Here is a 19,935-nt window from a genome sequence, read left to right on the forward strand (position 1 = left end):
ACCTTATACAAGTTGGCTATCAACCAGATAGTGTGTGTTGAGGAAAACCCATTCTTTTCATTACTTCCCACAGTTTCACATGCTCAACACAGTCAAAAGCTTTAGAGTAGTCTAAGAAACACATTACCAGAGGGAGTCTGAATTCTTTATATTTTTCTATGATCTGTCTAAGGCAAAGGATCTGATCTCTAGTGCCCCTACCTTTCCTAAAACCTGCTTGTTCCTCAGGCATCTCTGCCTCAACTTGGGCCTCAATCCTATTTAGCAAGATCTTTAATAAAATTTTGCTTGCATGAGATATCAAACTAATAGTTCTATAATTCTTGCATGCCTTCATATCACCTTTCTTGTGTAGTGGTATGAAAACTGACTTCTTCCAGTCTCTAGGCATGATCCTGTCTCCCATATCATTGTAACCAATCTATGAAACACTCTTATCCCTCCATCCCCTGTGGCCTTAATTAACTCTGCTGGGATTTCATCTGCACCTGGGGCCTTATTGCTGTTGAGCTGCTTAACTGCTCTTTCAACTTCATGCCTAAGTGGAGGAGGTTCCAAATCAAAATTTTCTTGGTGGGAGGACTCCACATTTTCTTTATTGACTCTGCTGTACAGTTCCTCACAGTATTCTTTCCATCTGTTTTTGATTTCCAACTCTTCTGTTAGTAATGATCTATTCCTGTCTTTGATGCATTCAATTTAGGCTTAAAAAAATTTTTTTTTTCTAAGTTGGTACATCTGTCATAAGCATCCATGTGAAATTGCAAGTCATTCAATTAAGTTGTTTGTTTTATACAGCTGTCTGAAGCAAAAGTGTTGTCTGTATCCCTTGAAATGGATAAAATTGAGTATCGTGCAGTTATAAAATTCTTTATAAAAGAAGGTTTAACGCCAAAAGAAATTCATTCGAAGTTCATAAAAGTTTATGGGCATTTTTCCCCTTCGTTTTCGACAATTAAGAAATGGGCTGTCGAGTTTAAATGTGTCCGTACCAGCCTTGAAGATGATCCACATGAAGGACATTGAAAAAGTGTAATATCACCAGAAATTATTGATCAAGTGTACGATATGGTATTGGATGACCGGCGAGTCAAAGTGCGTGAAATTGCCGAGACACTATAGGCATTCTAAAAGAACGTGTACAATATATTTTGCATGAAGAATTGCAAACGAAAAAGCTTTGTGCAAGATGGGTGCCACGCTTGCTCACAGCAGATCAAAAACGCACTCGCATGAAAATATCTGAACAGTGCTTGGAGTGTTTTAACAAGAATAAAACCAATTTTGTGCATTGATTTATTACTATGGATGAGACTTCGATTCACCAGTACACACCAGAATCCAAACAGCAGTCAAAACAGTGGACAGAAGCTGGTTGTTCAGCACCAAAGAAGACAAAGTCGGTTCCATCAGCAGGAAAGGTCATTGCATCAGTGTTTTGGGATGCTAAAGGTCTTTTGTTTATTAATTATCTTGAAAAGGATAAAACAATAACCGGAGAATATTATTCTGATCTTTTAACCAGACTAGACAAAAAAATTTGTGAGAAAAGACAAATCCCGGTTTTCAGAAGAAAAAAAATCATCTTTCATCAGCACAATGCACTATGAATTGTTGGAACATCCACTCTATTTCCCAGATTTGGCTAACTCTAACTTCTATCTCTTCCCACAACTAAAGCTCTTCCTTGCTGGTCAGTGTTTTTCTTCAAATCAAGAGGTGATTGCAGCTGTAGAGGGTATTTTGCAGATCTTACTGAGAACCACTATAGGGACGGGATAATGGCGCTGGAGCATCGCTGGAATAAATGTATTAGTCTTAAGGGAGATTATGTTGAAAAATAAAAAGAATTTTGAAATTATAAATTAGTTTTTTCATTGTTAGGCTGAGAACTTTTCAGAGCACCCTCGTACATAAAGATGACACAGTTACCTTTACTTCGACTGCACATGAATTCCAAACTGCTAGCAAAACACTGGCCTAAAGATATACCTAAATAAGACTGAGGTTATGTTCAATAGCTATGTCCAACCAGAAATAATAAAAATCAATAATGATGAAACTAAACAAATAGATCATTACATATATTTAGGACAACAGATATTATCATCACTAATTTCCTTATATTTATCCACAAGGGGTGTTTAGGTGACTATGAAAGCACTACATGATTAAGTGTACCTTATTATTAATTTCCTATCAACAATTTCCTTCTAAATCAATCTATTACTTGTGAGCACTCCAATATTGTGATATTTAACAACATTCCATGCTTCTAAGACACTCAATCAACCCACCTAGACCTTGGTCTACCTCTGGGTTTCTTTCTTGCCATCAAACACCTGTCTTGCTTATTATTATGCTTATTACCTTTCTTCACCCATTCTATTTAAGTGGTCATACCACCTTAAATTAGCTCCGCTGACATATTCTTGAATGTTCCTTTCTAATGTCTTCATTTTTAATATGATTTTGCCATTAATGTCACCAGTTCACTCCCCTAATTTTTCTCAGACCCCTCATATCTGTGGTCGCTAGTCTTTCATCAAGTGCTTTATTTCTAACCCAACTCTCAGATCCATAACTTAAAAGTGGTTTGAACACTACTGGTTTGGTGTTTTGGCTAATTTCTCTCTTATTCCATATAAATTTATTCAGCCGGCTACCCACTATACCATCCTTATTCTGTTGTCTATTTCCAGATTTAACCTGCCATCTTCATTAAAAACTGTCTGAATAGCTGAATATTTTACTTGTTCTATAGGATTTTCATTGAGAATATAGCTCAAATTTTTTATGCTTCTGTCTATTTTCATTATTTTGGTCTTTTTTGCCAAATTTGTTACAGCCATTATTGAATTTAGTTAGTGAATCCTGGAGACTTGCACTAGGTGTTTAGGAGTACAACATCATCTGCATAAAGCAAAGAGCTAAGTTTGACATCTTCAGTTGTGATGCCACTTTCTTTCATAACGTGATTCATATAGATAATGAATAAGAGTGGATATAATGCGCATCCTTGTCTTACCCCTGATTTTACATCAAACCATCTTCCTATATTTCTTTCAATTCTAATTGCTGACTGACAACTTAAATATAGACTATGTATTGCTCTGTATAATGTTCTGTTCACCCCATATAATTATAGTGTTTTGAAAAGCTTTTCTCTGGGTACCTTGTCATATGCCGTTTTCAGATCTACAAAACTTAAGTACAGATCCTTGTCATATTCCCATGATTTCTCAACTATTTGTCTTAAAATGAAAATCTGATCTTGACAATCTCTATTTGGCCTGAGCCCAGCTGGTTCTTCTCCAAGTTTCTTGGAGAAGAACCAGCTAAGAACTTTCTTTTTGGAGAAGAACCTTGGAGAAGAGCAGCTGGGTCTTCTCCAAGTTTCTCTTCCACAATTTTTTCAACCTCTTTTCAAGTATGCTTTATAAATCTTATCTGGAACACTTACTAGAGAAATTCCTCTGTAATTCTCACATTTAGCTTTATTCCCTTTTTTATAGATGGGTACTATGAGAACTCAATTCCAATCATTGGGAATTTGACCTTCTGATCAGGCTCTCTGAATTATGCAGAGTAGCCACTGCAGAACTTTTATACCTCCATACTTAGGTATTTCTGATTGAATATCATCTACTACAGTTGTCTTTCCACATTCCACATTTTTTGATTGCTTTTTCTACCTGAAGTATTGCTGTGCGTTCCACTTGAAAATTTTCTAGTATGGTTCTCTCACTACTTGGTTCATTTAAGTCTTTCAAAATGATTACCCCAGACATCTAGGATAGCTTTATCTTCAGTTTTCATGTTGCCTTTATCATCACTGATTCCTTTTACAGTACTTTTTCTTCCATTTCTAAGCTTCTTCAATAGCATCCAGAACATTTTGCCACCTTCCTGATATTTATTTTCCATACTCTTACCAAAGTCTTCCCATGACTTTTGTTTAGCTACTTTTACACATAGCTTAGTTCTTTTTCATTTTTCTCCTTATTTTTTCAGGGCATCTGCCAATGCTAGGAATATTTAGTATGCTTTCTTCTTTTCAGGACTGTATGACTTTTGTTTAGCTACTTTTACACATAGCTTAGCTCTTTTTCATTTTTCTCCTTATTATTTCAGGGCATCTGCCAATGCGAGGAATGTTTTTTTTTTTTTTTTACTAAATAATTTAAGGAAATTACAATGTAAACTAGGATATACATTAAAATAAATTTTAATATATTTCAATATTTCGACAATGTCACGTTGCCATTTTCAAGGAACTTAAGAACAAGACATGTGCACACAGGCACAACAAACAGTAAGTGAGTGAGGAAGAAGCAGGAAGCTATTATTTCTCCTAAAGTCCTGATGGTGCCCTCTAGCGAGCAATGTTGGTATTCTTGGGCGACTGGGCTGAAGGTCTTCTGATGTAGGTTTCCCAAATTTGAGGCAGTCTCGTGCAGCCAAATTTGTTGAAGGTTAGATTGTTTCTTAGGGCTGAAGCTGATTCCATGAAAAGCCTTTCATATTTGTATTTACTACGGTGTATTATCATGGCTTTCTTCCACCGTATTCTATGGCAGGTATCCAGTGCATGGTCAGCAAGACCAGAGTGGCTGTATTGGTGAAACCGGATGTAGTCCTTGTGTTCTGAAATTCTGATATTTGCTGTCCTGCCTGTTTGGCCAAAGTAGGACAGCTTACAGCTGCAAGGGACCTGGTATATCCAAAATATAAAATATATATATATATAAAAAAAAAAAACTGCCTTCCTTTTTTAGACACACTAGTCACCTGCCAGCCTGATGGAGCCTTAGTTTTCTCAGTCTATAGAAAACCCACCCATGCAGGCAGATACATTCACCAACAATCCCAACACCCCTCCTTGCAACAATATGGAGTCATTAAGACACTACACAACAGGGCTAAACTTATCTGTTCACATGACACTGCCCTAACCACAGAACTAAACCACATTCTCAACACTTTCTCAGCCAATGGCTACCCCCCCCCAAAAAAAAAAAATCCAAAAAATATTGAAACCAGTAAACCACAACTCCCCTCCCCCTCACAACAAGGATTACTCTAAATCCATCACCATATCCTATATCCAAGGCACCTCAGAAAAAATGACAAAAATCCTAAAAAAACATAACTTCTTGTTACAGACCATATAAAAAATTGGCATCCCTTATCTGCTCTACTAAAGACCAACCTCCTGCTCCCCCCCTAGACCAACCTGGTGTATACCAGGTCCCTTGCAGCTGTATGCTGTCCTACTTTGGCCAAACAGGCAGGACAGCAAATATCAGAATTTCAGAACACAAGGACTACATCCAGTTTCACCAATACAGCCACTCTGGTCTTGCTGACCATGCGCTGGATACCTGCCATAGAATATGGTGAAAGAAAGCCACAATAATACACCGTAGTAAATGCAAATATGAAAGGCTTTTCATGGAATCAGCTTCAGCCCTAAGAAACAATCCAAACCTCAACAAATTTGGCTGCATGAGACTGCCTCAAATTTGGGAACCCTACATCAGAAGACCTTCAGCCCAATTGCCCAAGAATACCAACATTGCCCACTAGGGGGCAGCATCAGGACTTTAGGAGAAATAATAGCTTCCTGCTTCTTCCTCACTTTGTTGTGCCTGCGTGCATGTGTCTTGATCTTAATTAAGTTCCTTGAAAATGGCAACGTGACGTTGCCGAAATATTGAAGTATATTAAAATTTATTTTAATATATATCCTAGTTTACGTTGTAATTTCCTTAAATCATTTAGTAAAAAATGCATAACCAACGTCTAAGCCTTTCCACAAGAGCTAGGAATGTTTAGTATGCTTTCTTCTTTTCCAGGACTGCTTCTTTAACTTCTGGTGTCCACCACAGTGTTCTTATTTTTCAGTCTTTGCAGACAGCTTCACCACATTCCCTCCTAACTGAATCAATCAATGTCTTCTCTAGAGTTTGATACTGAGATCCCAAGGTTTGGATCTTGTTTTCAATTTGTTTCAGTTTTTCTACAATTTACCTGTAACAGCTGCTCAACTTTAACTTTTTAAAACTTTTTTACATATTGTTCTTTTCAATGTGATATCCATTTTTATCCTGCTTAGTACTAAGTAATGGTCATTCCAATTTCAAATCCTCTGTACACTCTTATATCTTGAACCAGCATGAAGATATCACTAATGACATAGTCACTGAGGCTTTTCTTATTTGTGTCTTCTCTCTATGTGAACTTATGCACATCTTGATGTTGAAACATGGTGTTAGTAATGACTAGTCCATGTTCCGAGCAGATGTCCAATAAATACCATTATTAGCTATGCTCAAATTTTCCCCAAATGTTCCTATATGCCTGGTGGGATTCATTTCCTACTCTGCTGTTCAGATCTCTAACAAGGACTATTTTCTTTATGTAAGCTGCCTGTTCTAATGACTCAAAAGATTCTTCTATTTCTTCTTTAGAAAAACCTTCTTTGGGACCATAGGCACAAATAAGTTTCATTGTCCATTTCTCAATTTTGAAGTTTGCCCACATAACTCTACTTGAAACTGCCTTCCAATCAAGAAATTTATCTTCATGTTTGTTGTTAAATGCTATCACCACTTCTTTCTTTCATTTATTATTATTACCTGAAAATAACATGCTTTACTTATTATTTATGCAACAGATATAAAACAAAATATCATGGACAAAATTAAAAGATGCACTATGCTTTGGTGGAAAGCATTTGGAAAATTACAGTCAATTCAAAAGCCGTTTACTATTATGCCTGAAGAGAAAAGTTTTAACCAATGTATTATTGTTATATTGACATATGGCTATATAACATGGACACTAAATGCAAAGGAAATTCAAAAAATAAGAACAACACAATTTAGTATGGAAAGAAGTATGTTTGGTATCAAAATAGTGGATCATAAAAGGAATACATGGTCTGAAATCAAACCAAATTCTCTGACATCATAGGAAGCATGAAAAATCTGAAGTGGCAATGGGATGGGCATATCACTTGAAGATAAGATCAACGATAGACAAAAGGAGTAATGAACCGAATTCACAAGAGGAAAAACGACCACGATGGTGACCTAAATCATGGTGGATTGCTGATATCATCAGATTTGCAGGAGTGACATGGGAAAGGAGCGCCATGGACAGACAGTTTTGGAGAAATCTTTGAAAGGCCTTCATCCAGCAATGGACTGACAATGACTGATATGATGATAATGATAAACATATTTTTGTCAGCAAGAATTTAATTTTGTTAGTTGCAAAAAATTAATTAAATTTTTCAATTATATTAATGAGAAAAATATAATTATATTTTGAAACTAACAAATTTTAATTAATTAATTATATATTTCTATTTTTCTATTTATTCAATTATGAACAGCATTATTCAACATCATGACTAGTGGTGATGACCTTCTACAGAATCCTCCCCCCCCCCCACACACACACAGGTAAATACATCTATCAGCAGTCACATCACCCCCTCCTCCCAACAACATGGAACTATAAAAACCTTAGTCCACTGAACAAAATTAATTTCCTCTGATAACAATGTGCTCACCACAGAACTCACCCAATAAAAGAACTTTTGGCCAATGGTTGCACTTCCCACTAGATAAAAAGAATTCTATCGCCATGTACCCACATCCACCTACTCCCACCCCACCTCCAACTATAGATTACAACAAATCCATCATCACCATCTCTTATATTTGTGGCATCTCAAAAAATGTGGCCAAGATCTTATAAAAGCACAATCTGGTACCAATTATAAACTGCACAGAAAGCTAGCAACCCTTATCCACTGTCCCAAAGACCAGCTACAGCCACTGGATTTATCTGGAATGTACAGTGCCGTGCAGTCGCAACTGTTCATACTATGACCAAACAAGCAGGACAGCTAACATCTGCTCAGGATCAGCAGTTATCATGGTGTTAGTAATGATTAACAGGATACATGGCACAGGATCCATTGAAAAAAAAAAATCTACTTTACTCCTCCATATCAAATTTAAATTTGAGAGGCTGCTCCTTGAATCTGCTGCAGCTCTTACCAACTATCCCAACCTAAACAAATATGGATGTATCACACTGCCTCTCATATGAGAAACCCTCATCGACAGACATTCAGCCCAATGGCCAAGAACAGCAAAATCCAATAGGTGGAGTAATTATAGGACTTTAGGTCATCCTGTATCTCTTCTCTCCTGTTTCATTTTTGTTACTGAATTATGCTGAGTGCACATGTTTGCTACCAGTGTATTAATCCCTGAAGATGCCAATTTAATTTTTGTGAAATATAGAAAGTAATAATTAAAATAATTTAGTTATTATCTACTCTATGTTGTCAATTTTCTGAAACAACACAATGCATGATAATCAACATATAGGCGTAAACAGCAGAATTACTTATCTTCTGAGCTGGTTGGTGAAGTCAAACCAGGCAGATGCACCTGCCAGTGAAGGAGGATTCCCTGCAAATCGATAATTCCTGTAAATTGCCTATAAAGTTACGGATTATTAGGGTATCTAGAAAGGGAAGAGTGTCGTTGGACCCCCATTCAATAGTAAACTTGATGAAGGTATATAAGGAGTTTATTCTGTCCATAAACTGAAGTAATTCTGCATCAGAATGGGACAACACTGTTAAGATATTTAGAGGAAATTTCATATTTGTTTCTGATTTTATAGAAGCAGTTGAATTTTTATATATATGGTCAAGTATATCAATGTAAGTTTCTTCAGTTCCTTGATTTTTAAGGGCTTCTAAAATAGCTACTATTGAAATTAAATCAATTGCCATTTCAAAATCAATAAATGTTAGACCTAAGGATTTTTGGTATTTTTTGTGTTTTCAATAATTTGTTTTATTACATAGTATTGTCATTTTTTCTGAATTCTGTTTGGCAAAAATCTAGTTTATTTTGTGTACTGTTGAAAGGAGACTAATAGATTGGTAATTTTTAATATCTTCTGTCTCCCTTTTAAAACCTATACAATAAAGATAGCATTATTCCAATTCTTTGGTATTCTCTTCTATCTTAGGCATTATGTATAATTTTTATTTAACATAGTTATGACTGAGATGAAAAGCCAAAAAGCTATTTTTTTCTGGCGAGGTTGATATAGTTATGACTGCTTCACCACCTGCTTTAGAACTTCTATTGGTAACTTATCTTCACCTGGTGTCTTTCCATTACTCATGATACCCACTACATATTGAACTTCTTTTAAAACATCTGGACATATTTTTTTCTCTTCCATCTGGGGTATTACAGTTTTGTTTTCAAATTGGTTTACGTCTTGGGAATCATCATATAATTTGGCATAGAAGGATTCTATTTTTCTTATGATCTATTCTTTATATTTAATTAGTGGGCACTTCTCTAGAGCATCTGTTTAATTCAAGACTGCATTAGAAGACTGAAATGTAAGAGCTGATCAAAGGCCTGAAAAAATACCAGACCAATCTGGAAGAAAGCTGTTAGGCTGTCATAATATCAAGAATCCTACAGTTCGGTTGATTGCTGATGCCTTTTGGTTAGAACACCTGGATTCAAATTCTGTCTAGGAAACAAAGAATCTTCATAAGGGCTTTTCAACTAAACATGACTTAGCAGGTTTGGAAGCAAAGTTAATTGGCTGTGACGAGCCATCGAATCAAACATGTACTGGGAACATGAAAAGATTCCATTTGCTACATTCCTTGGACTTATAACCAGAAGGTAATGTTATTATTACGGGCAGCTTCAAGGAGTCCTTAGACTCATCGAGAGAGGCCCAACATCATGTCAAGAAAAAATATTCAACATTCACACAGTATCTATCATACTTCACCTTGAACTCATTTACAGTTATGACACCCACAACAGATTCTGGCAGCTTATTCCACTCATTTACCACTCTCCAAGTAAAAACCTAGCTCTAACACCCTTGCTAACCACACTATTACTAAGCTTCCATGGATGGCCCCTAGTCCTCCCACTACCACTCCTATTCTCAAAAATATCTTCTGAATTAATCTTATAGAAACCCTTCAGTAATCTGAATGTCTCAATCATATCACCCCTTTTTTGCCTATCAACCAATTTCTGCAGCTCACAAATCTTCAACCTGTTCTCGTAAGGTTCATTCCATAGTCCTGCTATTATCTTGGTCACTTGTGTCTGGATCCTCTCCACCTCCTCCCCATCGAGAAGAAACCCTGGCGCCCATATCTGGGAACAGTAGTCTAGATGGGGTCTTATCAAGGCTCGATACAGAGGAACAATAACCTGTTTGTCTCTGCTTGTTAAAGTATTTTTCAGCAACCAAGTGATTTGATGAGCTGATTTAGCCACTTTTGCAATGTGTCCCCTAAACTTCACCTCCCTATCCACCAACACTCCCAAATCCCTAGCCTCATCAATCTCCTGGAGTATGGTTCCACCAATGTGATATACTGCTGCTAATCTTTTCACCCCAAAATGCATAACTTTACACTTTGCCACATTAAATTGACATCCATTTTCCTTAGCCCAGTCCTCCAAACTATCCAAATCATCTTGCAAAATTTTGACATCCTGTGCACTCACTATTGCTCTATCCAACTTTGCATCATCAGCAAACAAGTGAACACTTCCTCTCAGATCCTTTCCTATATCGCTAATGAACAAATTGAAAAGTACTGGTCCAAGAACAGAACCCTGCGGCACACCACTAGTCACAAGCCGTCTTTTGGACTCTACTCCTGAATAAACCACTCTCTGATATCTCTCCATCAACCATCCTCCTATCCATTTCACCAACCCTATATCCATCCCCATATGCTGCAGTTTACTGATTAGAATTCCATGTGGTATCCTGTCAAAGGCCTTAGCAAGGTCCAGTAGAATCACTGTAAACCCATTAAACCCATTGTTAAATGACCTTATCCAGGTCCAGTAGAATCACTGTAAACCCATTAAACCCATTGTTAAATGACCTTATCCAGGTCAGCAGTCACTGTGTTATAAAACGTGAGCAAGATACTGAGGCATGATCTACCCTTCACAAAACCATGCTGTCCCCCATACAGTATCCCATTTTCATCTATCCAATCCTGTATTTTTTTCTTGACTATTTTCTCCAAGACCTTGACAACAATTCATGATATGCTGATCGGTCAGTAATTTTCAACAGCAGTCTTGGAACCTCCTTTATGCAGTGGAACTATTTCCCCCCCTCTTTCCACCCCCTTGGGACTAACCCAGACCCAAGACTCAAATTAAACAAAACGGTCAAAGGCACTGACAAGTCTTTAGTTGCTTCTCGTACGACACGAGCTGGTATACCATCCAATCCCACAGATGAATTGACATTGAGGTTTTGTAACAGATTATTCAACTCCAATTCATTCACCAGAATTCCCGTATAAGCTGTTGGTTCTTCCATTTCTGCAATGTCACCACAGGATGATATACTTTTGCAAAGTGTTCACTCAGCAATTCTACTATATTAACTGATTTGGTTACTTCCCTACCATCGGCATTCTTTAAAATCATTCTGCCATATACATTTTTTCTTTTACTTGCAACATATCGAAAAAACTGTTTGGGATTCTCTTTAGCCTGCATGGCTAATGTTCTTTCATAATCTGCTTTTGCTTTTCTTACCACACTTGTTACCCTTCTGGCCTGTGCTTTATACTGTTCATGTGCCTGCCTGTCACCTTTCTCCTTAAATTCCCTCAATAGTTGTTTCTTTTTTTGCAGCTCAAGCTTAATGGTGTTATTCATCCTTTTAACCCCTACTTGATTTATTATTCGGACTCTAGGTATACAGTCAGCCATTGCTTCATGCAAACACTTCTTAACTGCCTCCCATGCACTATCAACTTCTAGTCCTTGCAGTTGTATATGGCCATGGCACTGAACCAATCAAACTCCTAAGCTTGTCATACTTACGAGCCCGATAATTCCACATGTACCCTGTCTTAATTGTAAATTCCACACCTTTAGCCACCTCCCAAGTCAAGACCCTATGATCACTCTCACAAATTGGTGGCAATGTTGTCATATTCGTTACAGTCAGATCCTCAGATGCAATTACTAGATCAAGCACTCTCTGACCCCTAGTATTTTCCATTACATGCTGTCGCAGATAGTTATCCCTTAATAACTGCATGAAATCCAATTCCTTCCTCCCATGTGTCCTCTCCTCCCTCCAATCAATGCTACCATAGTTAAAATCTCCCATAATAATTATCCTCCTTCTATTCATTTCTTCTATTTGCTTATGCATACTATCTTCACCATCTTTCCCATCACCTGGTCTATAGCAGCACCCAATTGTATATTTTGTTCTGCTAGTCTCAATCTCACATCAAATGGCCTCAAATGTGTTCTTTTCTCTATCCTGCAATTCAACTTCTATTCTCCTTGGCTGCTGCTCATCAGCTATCATCAATAATACCCCCCCCCATTTTATTCTTACTGTCATTCCTGAACACACTATACCCCTCACATTCAATCCCACTAGCTATATCATCTTCAGCCATCCATGTTTCACTAATGCCAACAACCTGTGGTCTGGAAGTGCCATCCAAGGCGAAAAGTTCTCCTTCTTGTTCCTAATACTCCTAGCATTAGTATACATGAATTGTAAAACTCCGTTAGCCCCATTCCTACCTTGATGCCTTATAATAACTATCCCATTCTCATTTGTTGTCCTTATTCGCTCGGGGATATTATACTCATTCATACACCCAACTGCCTCCCTAAGGTCTGCATATCTACTTCCCCCACCCCTAAATAAATCTGGTTTCCCTGATTCTGCACATCCACTTTATTCAACAACACTTTTTCAAGTCTCCTTACACCGAATCCATTCAAATGCAAACCATTCATCATATATAGATCCTTTCGCCCATCGAACTCAATCCACACATCCACAAATTCCATACCACTCGTCATACATAACCCACACATAAAGTACATTTGCAATTATGGCCTCCTTTGAAACTCTTCACTGTCATACTGCGGCTAAAGACTAATCATCCTAACTCTCTCACTCTTTTCTTTTGCTACCTCAAACAATTCATTCAGGTCCTCTATCATTTCCATTTTATCTCCTTTCAAATCGTTTGTACCTGCCACAACTATCATTTCTTTCACTCTTTGCTTTTGCTCCCTAATAGACTCACTTACGTCCTTAATGGTCACACCAGGTTGGTACGATTTTGTCAAATTCTGTACTATCACACTTCGTACTAACGAATCTCCATACAGCACTCGCTCCTTTATTTTGTTTACGTTCACAATCATACTCTTATTTTTCCTATCATACTTTTTTTTATTGGTTGGTACACTCAGTAGACAGTTATGTTGATGGGAATATAAATAATTCATAAAAAAAAAAGAAAAAAAGAAAAACTTATTTACTGACACTGAAGTACATTTTCTGATACAACTATAAATATTTTTGATAGATTACTATTTATCACTTAAAGGATAAAAAGACTTACGCCTCACTCTTTCCATCATAGACAAGTCTTTTTTAACTTTTTCTATCTTTTCAAGCACCTAAAAATATTCAATTCAATAAATCATGCTGATAAAAAAAAAAAAAACTGAGCAATATAAGCTAATAATAAATACCATAATCAATCATTAATTTTACAAATTTTAAAGCTTTTATTTGCAATTTCTACTATAAACATCAGTTATATTTTGCATGTATACCACACACACATCCAATAATAATAAAAACTATACATTGCACTCTGTGTTATCTGAGTAGATTGGGAAATCTTTTCAGATAATCAATTTTTTCATATACTAAAGCCACATCATCATGAATTTGATTGGAAAAAAAAAACATCAATGTATACAGAGAAATGAAATGATTAACAAATAAAATAAAATAAAATAAATTTATAATGATTATCATCTTTATTTCATTTAGTCTATTTTTTCCCACTTTTCTTTGGTATTAATTGCAAATATGGCTATAATGAAATATATAATATTTTCACCAATCAGCTTTTGTAAAATTCACATAAATCTATAAATCATCAATGTTCATTTTTACAATAAGAATCCCACCTCACTTTTTTTCCCCATTTTGCAGAGACTGTCATTTTCTCATATTTGATTAAGAAATACATTTATTCTTTTGTAAATTTTCACCAACTGCATAAATTACCATATATGCTGGCACACAAGATGACTGCTCCCCACAAATCTCTCTCTTCAAAATCTTTACTCTATGTTATACTCATCATATAAAGATATCCTATATAAAGAACAGCCTTAGCCTGGTCTTCTCAGTGGCAGAGTATTGCTTGCCAGTTTGGAGCCAAAGTCATCACATGATTCTTGCAGATACATACCTCAACATAACAATGAGAACCATCTCTGATACCCTAAGGTCTACTCTTCTCCTATGGTTGCCCTTTCTTTTCCACATCACTCCTTCATGTTTCATAAGGTATCATTAATGAAACAAAATCAGAAATAACATCAATCTTCTAATACATCAAGATATCTCACCACCTCCAGATTTCCGATTTGGCTTGTGGAAATAAAAGATGATGGTCTCCAGGACTTGTGGAGAAGACTCTGAAATGAACAAGTACCTCTACCACATTGCAGATCCAACTGTCAAACCTCCAGAATTCAAACTATCTTGACACCTCTAGAGCCAAGCCAGCTAAACAGATTTAGGACTGGGACAAGGCCACTATGCCCACTTATATTGTGTGGAATTTGCAGTCACCTTTTTTGAATTTGTGATCCCCCCCCCCCCCCAACATTACTGATCTTTTTAATTTTATCATCTATACTGGTTACTTCTCTTGGAAGGATAACATAAACAGAAAGAAGCTATATCCATGGGTTTGTACCTCTCCTTTTCTCTGGCCACTTCTCTATGAGGCATTTTGAAAAATAAGGTTCTTGATACTTCCATTCTCAAACCTTTTATTTGTCTAAGATATATTGATTATGTGTTCCTTATTTAGCCATAATAGCTCAGACATATTAGACTCCTCCTCCACCACCTCAACAGTGTTACATCCTGGATGAAACATTTATTAAAAGAAATTATTCATTCAGGATTTAACAAGTCAGAAAAATCAGCTGAGAGAAAAAAACTTGTACTCGAGCAGAAGAAATAAAGTACTAACTGTAAATAGAAATAGAATTACCTTCTTTTAGTAGAATTGTAATACCATGTAAAGAACTTTGTGTATAAATTAGTATTATATGAATGCATCATGTATACAATGAATGGGTAAATTAGATGTAAACAATAGTCCAAAGGGCAGGCCTGAGGCATTAGCAATCTTGGAAAGCGACGCACATTCATTTCCATTCTAGAGAGACGCGCATTCTAGAGATCTCGCGATGTGCCGAAATTCCTGTGGACGAAGAAAGTAGAGGGTGGGAAAAGATCGCAGAAAGTAAGAGGGCGCTATCGCAGCTAGTAACAGGGTGCTAAAAAGGGGGGAAGTGAAGGGAGAATAAAAAGGGTTTGCACCCCTTTCTCAAGGCCTTTTTTCGCCTATTTTGTTGGATGATGATTCGACTTCTCCCGTGGACACCGGAAGTTCCTGATGGTGTTTCTTGGCAATAGTATGATATCGGATGGTGCTCCTTTCCCTTCGATGTCTGAATTTCTGCCAGTACTAAAGCATGAGATGTCGGCATATGCTGTCTTTGCTGAAAGTTCCGACGGAATAATGTCGCAGACGTATCCTATGAACCGGCAGTAGAAACGAGGATGGCCCGAAACAGATCAAGAATAGACAAGGGAAAAACGCCAGGTGCAGAGCATAGCTTAATCTGATGACCATAGTGACCCACCACATGGACGCAGGCTTATGGAAGTATCGAGAGGTAATTCAAACAAAGAAGGACAGTTCAGACGGACCTGGAGATCCTGCCGAAGAAATGGTAAAGTACAGATTTTGTTGTATAATTACCCAGTCAGTAAAAGGGAAAGATCATTGTAGTGTAATAATAGAGTATGGACAGTATTTAAGAACTTTAAGTGATTATTTAGCAGTGGCTAATGTCCATAAGACAAATTGTCTGGAATGGTCATAGATGATTGTGACTAGTTTAATGTGCAAGACTAACATAGTAGGTAGAATATTGATTAGAAGTGTACAATGTGTGTATATTATGTGTGTTTAATCTCTAAACTCAAAAGAAGGATTTATTGTTCATGCATTAGAGTATTAATCAGTTTGATTTAGCATGTCACTGAACTAATTGAAAGTGAGATTGGTCTAAGTGTATATGCCTTTAGATTCCAATAAATATGTTTTTTCTTCTATACCTGAGTTTTGCCTGTGATATGAATCAAAACTACCACTGATTAATCTGAACCAGAGCGCGGGGGGGGGGGGGGGATTGAAAGAAAGGTATAACGTGTTATTATAGAGGTTATGACTGCAAACCAGAATTTACTTAGCCATAGTAAAGCATTTAATTTATGAGTTCAAGCACTAAATTTATTCACCTATGTCCACCAAAAGTCTGGAAAAGTTCCCTGAATAAATCCCCTCTATTCTAAAATATTGGCTGGTGCAGCTTTAAAAAATAAATTTGTCAATATCTGAAGAGGAGACAGCCCCAGAAAGAAATTAGAGGATTCGTTTCTTTTAGCAAGGAATAACCTTTATCAGTCAGGGTAAGCACGTGAATAAAATTAGGAATCGACTAGAGATATAGAATTTGCTTTCCTTATAGAATGAACATGTAAGAAATATTACAGATATTAGAGTTAGGGAAATTTTGTAAGTCTTGTAGTCATTGTAGAGAGGTAAATTCATAAAGAAAGTAAATTATTATAGGAAAAGTAACGATATAACAATGGTGCAGCCGGTAGGATATAACAATAGCAAGCATCCCAGAATGCTATTCACTACAGAAAAAGAAAATAACAATAGCCTGCCTTTTCTAGATACTCTAATCACGTCTGCTCAATGGTACTCTTTGTTTTTCAATTTACAAAAAAATCCACCCCCAATATGGTGTCATCAAAACTCTTGTCATCAGAGCCTCCTACTTCTGTTTTACCCAAGTTTCCTTTACAACTGAACTTTATTTGCCAGAGACCTTCCTGTCTAATTTTTAAAGGAAGCTGTTCCTTGCATCACTCTCAACACACAGAGTACAGTAATGCTATTACTCTCCCCTACATCTGAAACACCTCAGAAAAAATAGCTAGAACTTTAAAGAAATATAATCTATGTACTGCTTTCAAAACTCATTTGAAGCTGACTTCCCTTCTCTGCTCCTAAGGATCCACTTTCTCTCTCTCCCTCTCTCTTCCAGATGTTTACAAGTTCCTTATTCTTGCAACTTATCACATTATGATCAAACAGGGATATCTGCCAATACCCACCTTGGTGAATATAAGAAGTACATCTTGCATTCTGACACAACTATGGTCAGTCAGTTTTAGCTGACTATGCTTTGGATTGCACAGATTCAAATAAAAAAAAAAAATACATAAAAATATAACGGAAAAACTCACGTAGAAAAATTATTTAATGGTATAATTTTCGCCCGTGTGTCACAGGCATCTTCAGTACTGAAGATGCCTGTGACACACGGGCGAAAATTATACCATTAAATAATTTTTCTACGTGAGTTTTTCCGTTATATTTTTATGTATAGTTATGTCTACTCACGGTTTACCTCTTTTAAAACTTAAAAAAAAAAAATACTATGCTTCATTGCAGCAATACAAACTTGAAAGACTATTTTTAGAATCAGCACCAGATTTAAAAAACCAGCCTGATCTAAATAAATATGGTTGTGCTAAACTTCCCAAATCTTGGGAAGTTTAACACAACCATATTTATTTATATTGTATTAATATTGTATCATAAAGATCTCTGTAACAGAGATGATTAAACCTGTTTAAGTATTTCTCTGTGCTGTATTTATTCCATTAAATTTAATTACAAGTGGAAATCTGCACCTAAGCTAAATAGGCACAGTCAAAAATATTGCCAAGTTAATTGTTCTTAAAGAACATATGCACTTAACTGCGTGTAAACTTTTCAGACTAAGTATAAGTTAATTACCCATGTGACATTATATCCTTGAGGTCATAACCGACATATAATGGAACATTTTCTGTCTTATTAGTATGGAAAACATATGTGGGAAAGAATTAGCATGTTACAAAATATCCAGGTCTATCTACCATAGAGAGGCAACTGGCATAAACACATATCATTGGCTGACTTCAAAGGCTAGAACTTAAGCGAAATACAGCAATCCCTCGATTAATGCTCCTAATGCGTTCTTTAAAACAGATGCATTAATCAAAAATGCACTAATCGAATATAAAACCTATGGGAAAATGTATAATTTGTTCCTCAGATTTCTTTTTTGACCCTTAAGTTTTTTTAATAAAAGAATTAGGGTATGTCTCAGGTCCTAGTTAAAGGAAATCCATGAAGCTGAAAAACAATAAAACATATTAAGAATATAAATTTATTATTCTGCTACTTAACAAAGAATTGAGCTAACGTAGTTTGGCGGGGATTCTGTTTCTTTTTTTCATACAACTGACGGTATGACCCTATTGCCTCTTCTGCAAATTTTACTTCACCAGAGTCAGCCACTAAGCATTGCTGCTTAAAAACTTCGATTGTGCAAAAAATATTTGAAAATTGTTTCTGTGAAATCTCTTTGGGCTTGTCAGTGATTAAATTTTCTTCATATTCTTCAGCATCTTCCCACTCTGCATCTAAATTTAGCAGGTCGGAATCACTCAACTTCTCAGAATGAGATTTAATTAATTAGATTCATTTGAAAAGCCTCTAAAATCATTTGCACAATGTGGAAGAATGTGCTTCCAAATGGCTCGAATATTGCTAGCAGTAATTTCATTTGACTTTGCAACTTTATAACTAGGCTGAGATTTCTCTGATTTAGACAGAAAAGTCTTGGAAGGCATCTGCTTCCAAAAAAAGGCCGGTTTCATCGACATTAAATATTTGTTGATCACAATAGTCCCCTTTTTACACAATTTTCTTCAAAATCCCTGGATATCTCCTTATCTGCACTTGCAGCTTCGCCTGTGATCAGAAACATTATGTAGGCTATTTCTCATTTTGAAATGCTCAAATCACCCAGCATTAACTTGAAATTCTTCTTCTTTTTCATCATTGATAGCCCTTTCTTTCCAGGTTTACAAAGAGACAATACTTTTGATTTAATAAGGTGCTAGTGTTTAGCGGGATCCGTTTTTGTTTACAATCTTTGATCCATGTAAAAAGAAGTCTCTCTAATTCAATCATTATAATACTTTGATTTCAAGTGCATGCATGATGAACTTGAAGCAGCCTTACCTTTCTCTTTGTATTCAGCAGTTGATTCACCCATTTTTGTGTTCTCGTCCTATCTTTTCTGTGACTTGCCTTTTTCATTTTTCATTATTATTTCAAGTTTTTCTTCCAATCAGATTACTTTTCGAATCATTTTCACACTTTTATTTTTTGCTCACTAATTCTTTTACTCATGATTAAAGGTTAGGAAAATAATTTAAAATAAAAAAGTAAGGAAAACAATTGCAGGAAATATGATCAGCAAAATGCTATGTAAAGCAGACGACATAAATTTTGGTGGTAAATTTGGAACATAGTGTATATGGAAATAGTGTAGTATGCCACTAAAAAATAACTTTGTAAAATGTTTCAAATTGGTAACTAAATTATTTCATTCTGGTGAGTTATTTTTTAAAATAGTTAGCATAAAAAATGTATAGATCGAAAATTTTTAAAATCTGCAACATTTATTTTTAAGATGTATGTATACATCTTAAAAATACAGGCGCACTAATTGAATTTGGGTATAAATAAATAAACAAAATTTAGAACAAGCAATGAACTTTTTTTAATACTTTTTTAAAAAATTGGATATATGCCAT

The 19,935-nt window shown here is 36.0% G+C and overlaps 1 protein-coding gene across 2 annotated transcripts in view; it reads right to left on the minus strand.

Moving 5' to 3' along the window:
- Positions 1-19,935, minus strand: part of LOC150100727 (uncharacterized) — a 208,755-nt gene that overhangs the window by 14,316 nt on the left and 174,504 nt on the right. For both annotated transcript variants that reach the window (XM_090401664.1, XM_090401663.1), the window contains exon 13: positions 13,505-13,562. In XM_090401664.1, coding sequence (XP_090257790.1) covers positions 13,505-13,562 — 58 coding nt within the window. The remainder of the gene's footprint in view (positions 1-13,504; positions 13,563-19,935) is intronic.

This window comes from Typopeltis vanoorti, chromosome 12 (genome assembly GCF_054136105.1).
Source record: "Typopeltis vanoorti isolate ZY-2024b chromosome 12, IOZ_Tvanoo_1.0, whole genome shotgun sequence".
Taxonomy (NCBI): Eukaryota; Metazoa; Arthropoda; class Arachnida; order Uropygi; family Thelyphonidae; genus Typopeltis; species Typopeltis vanoorti.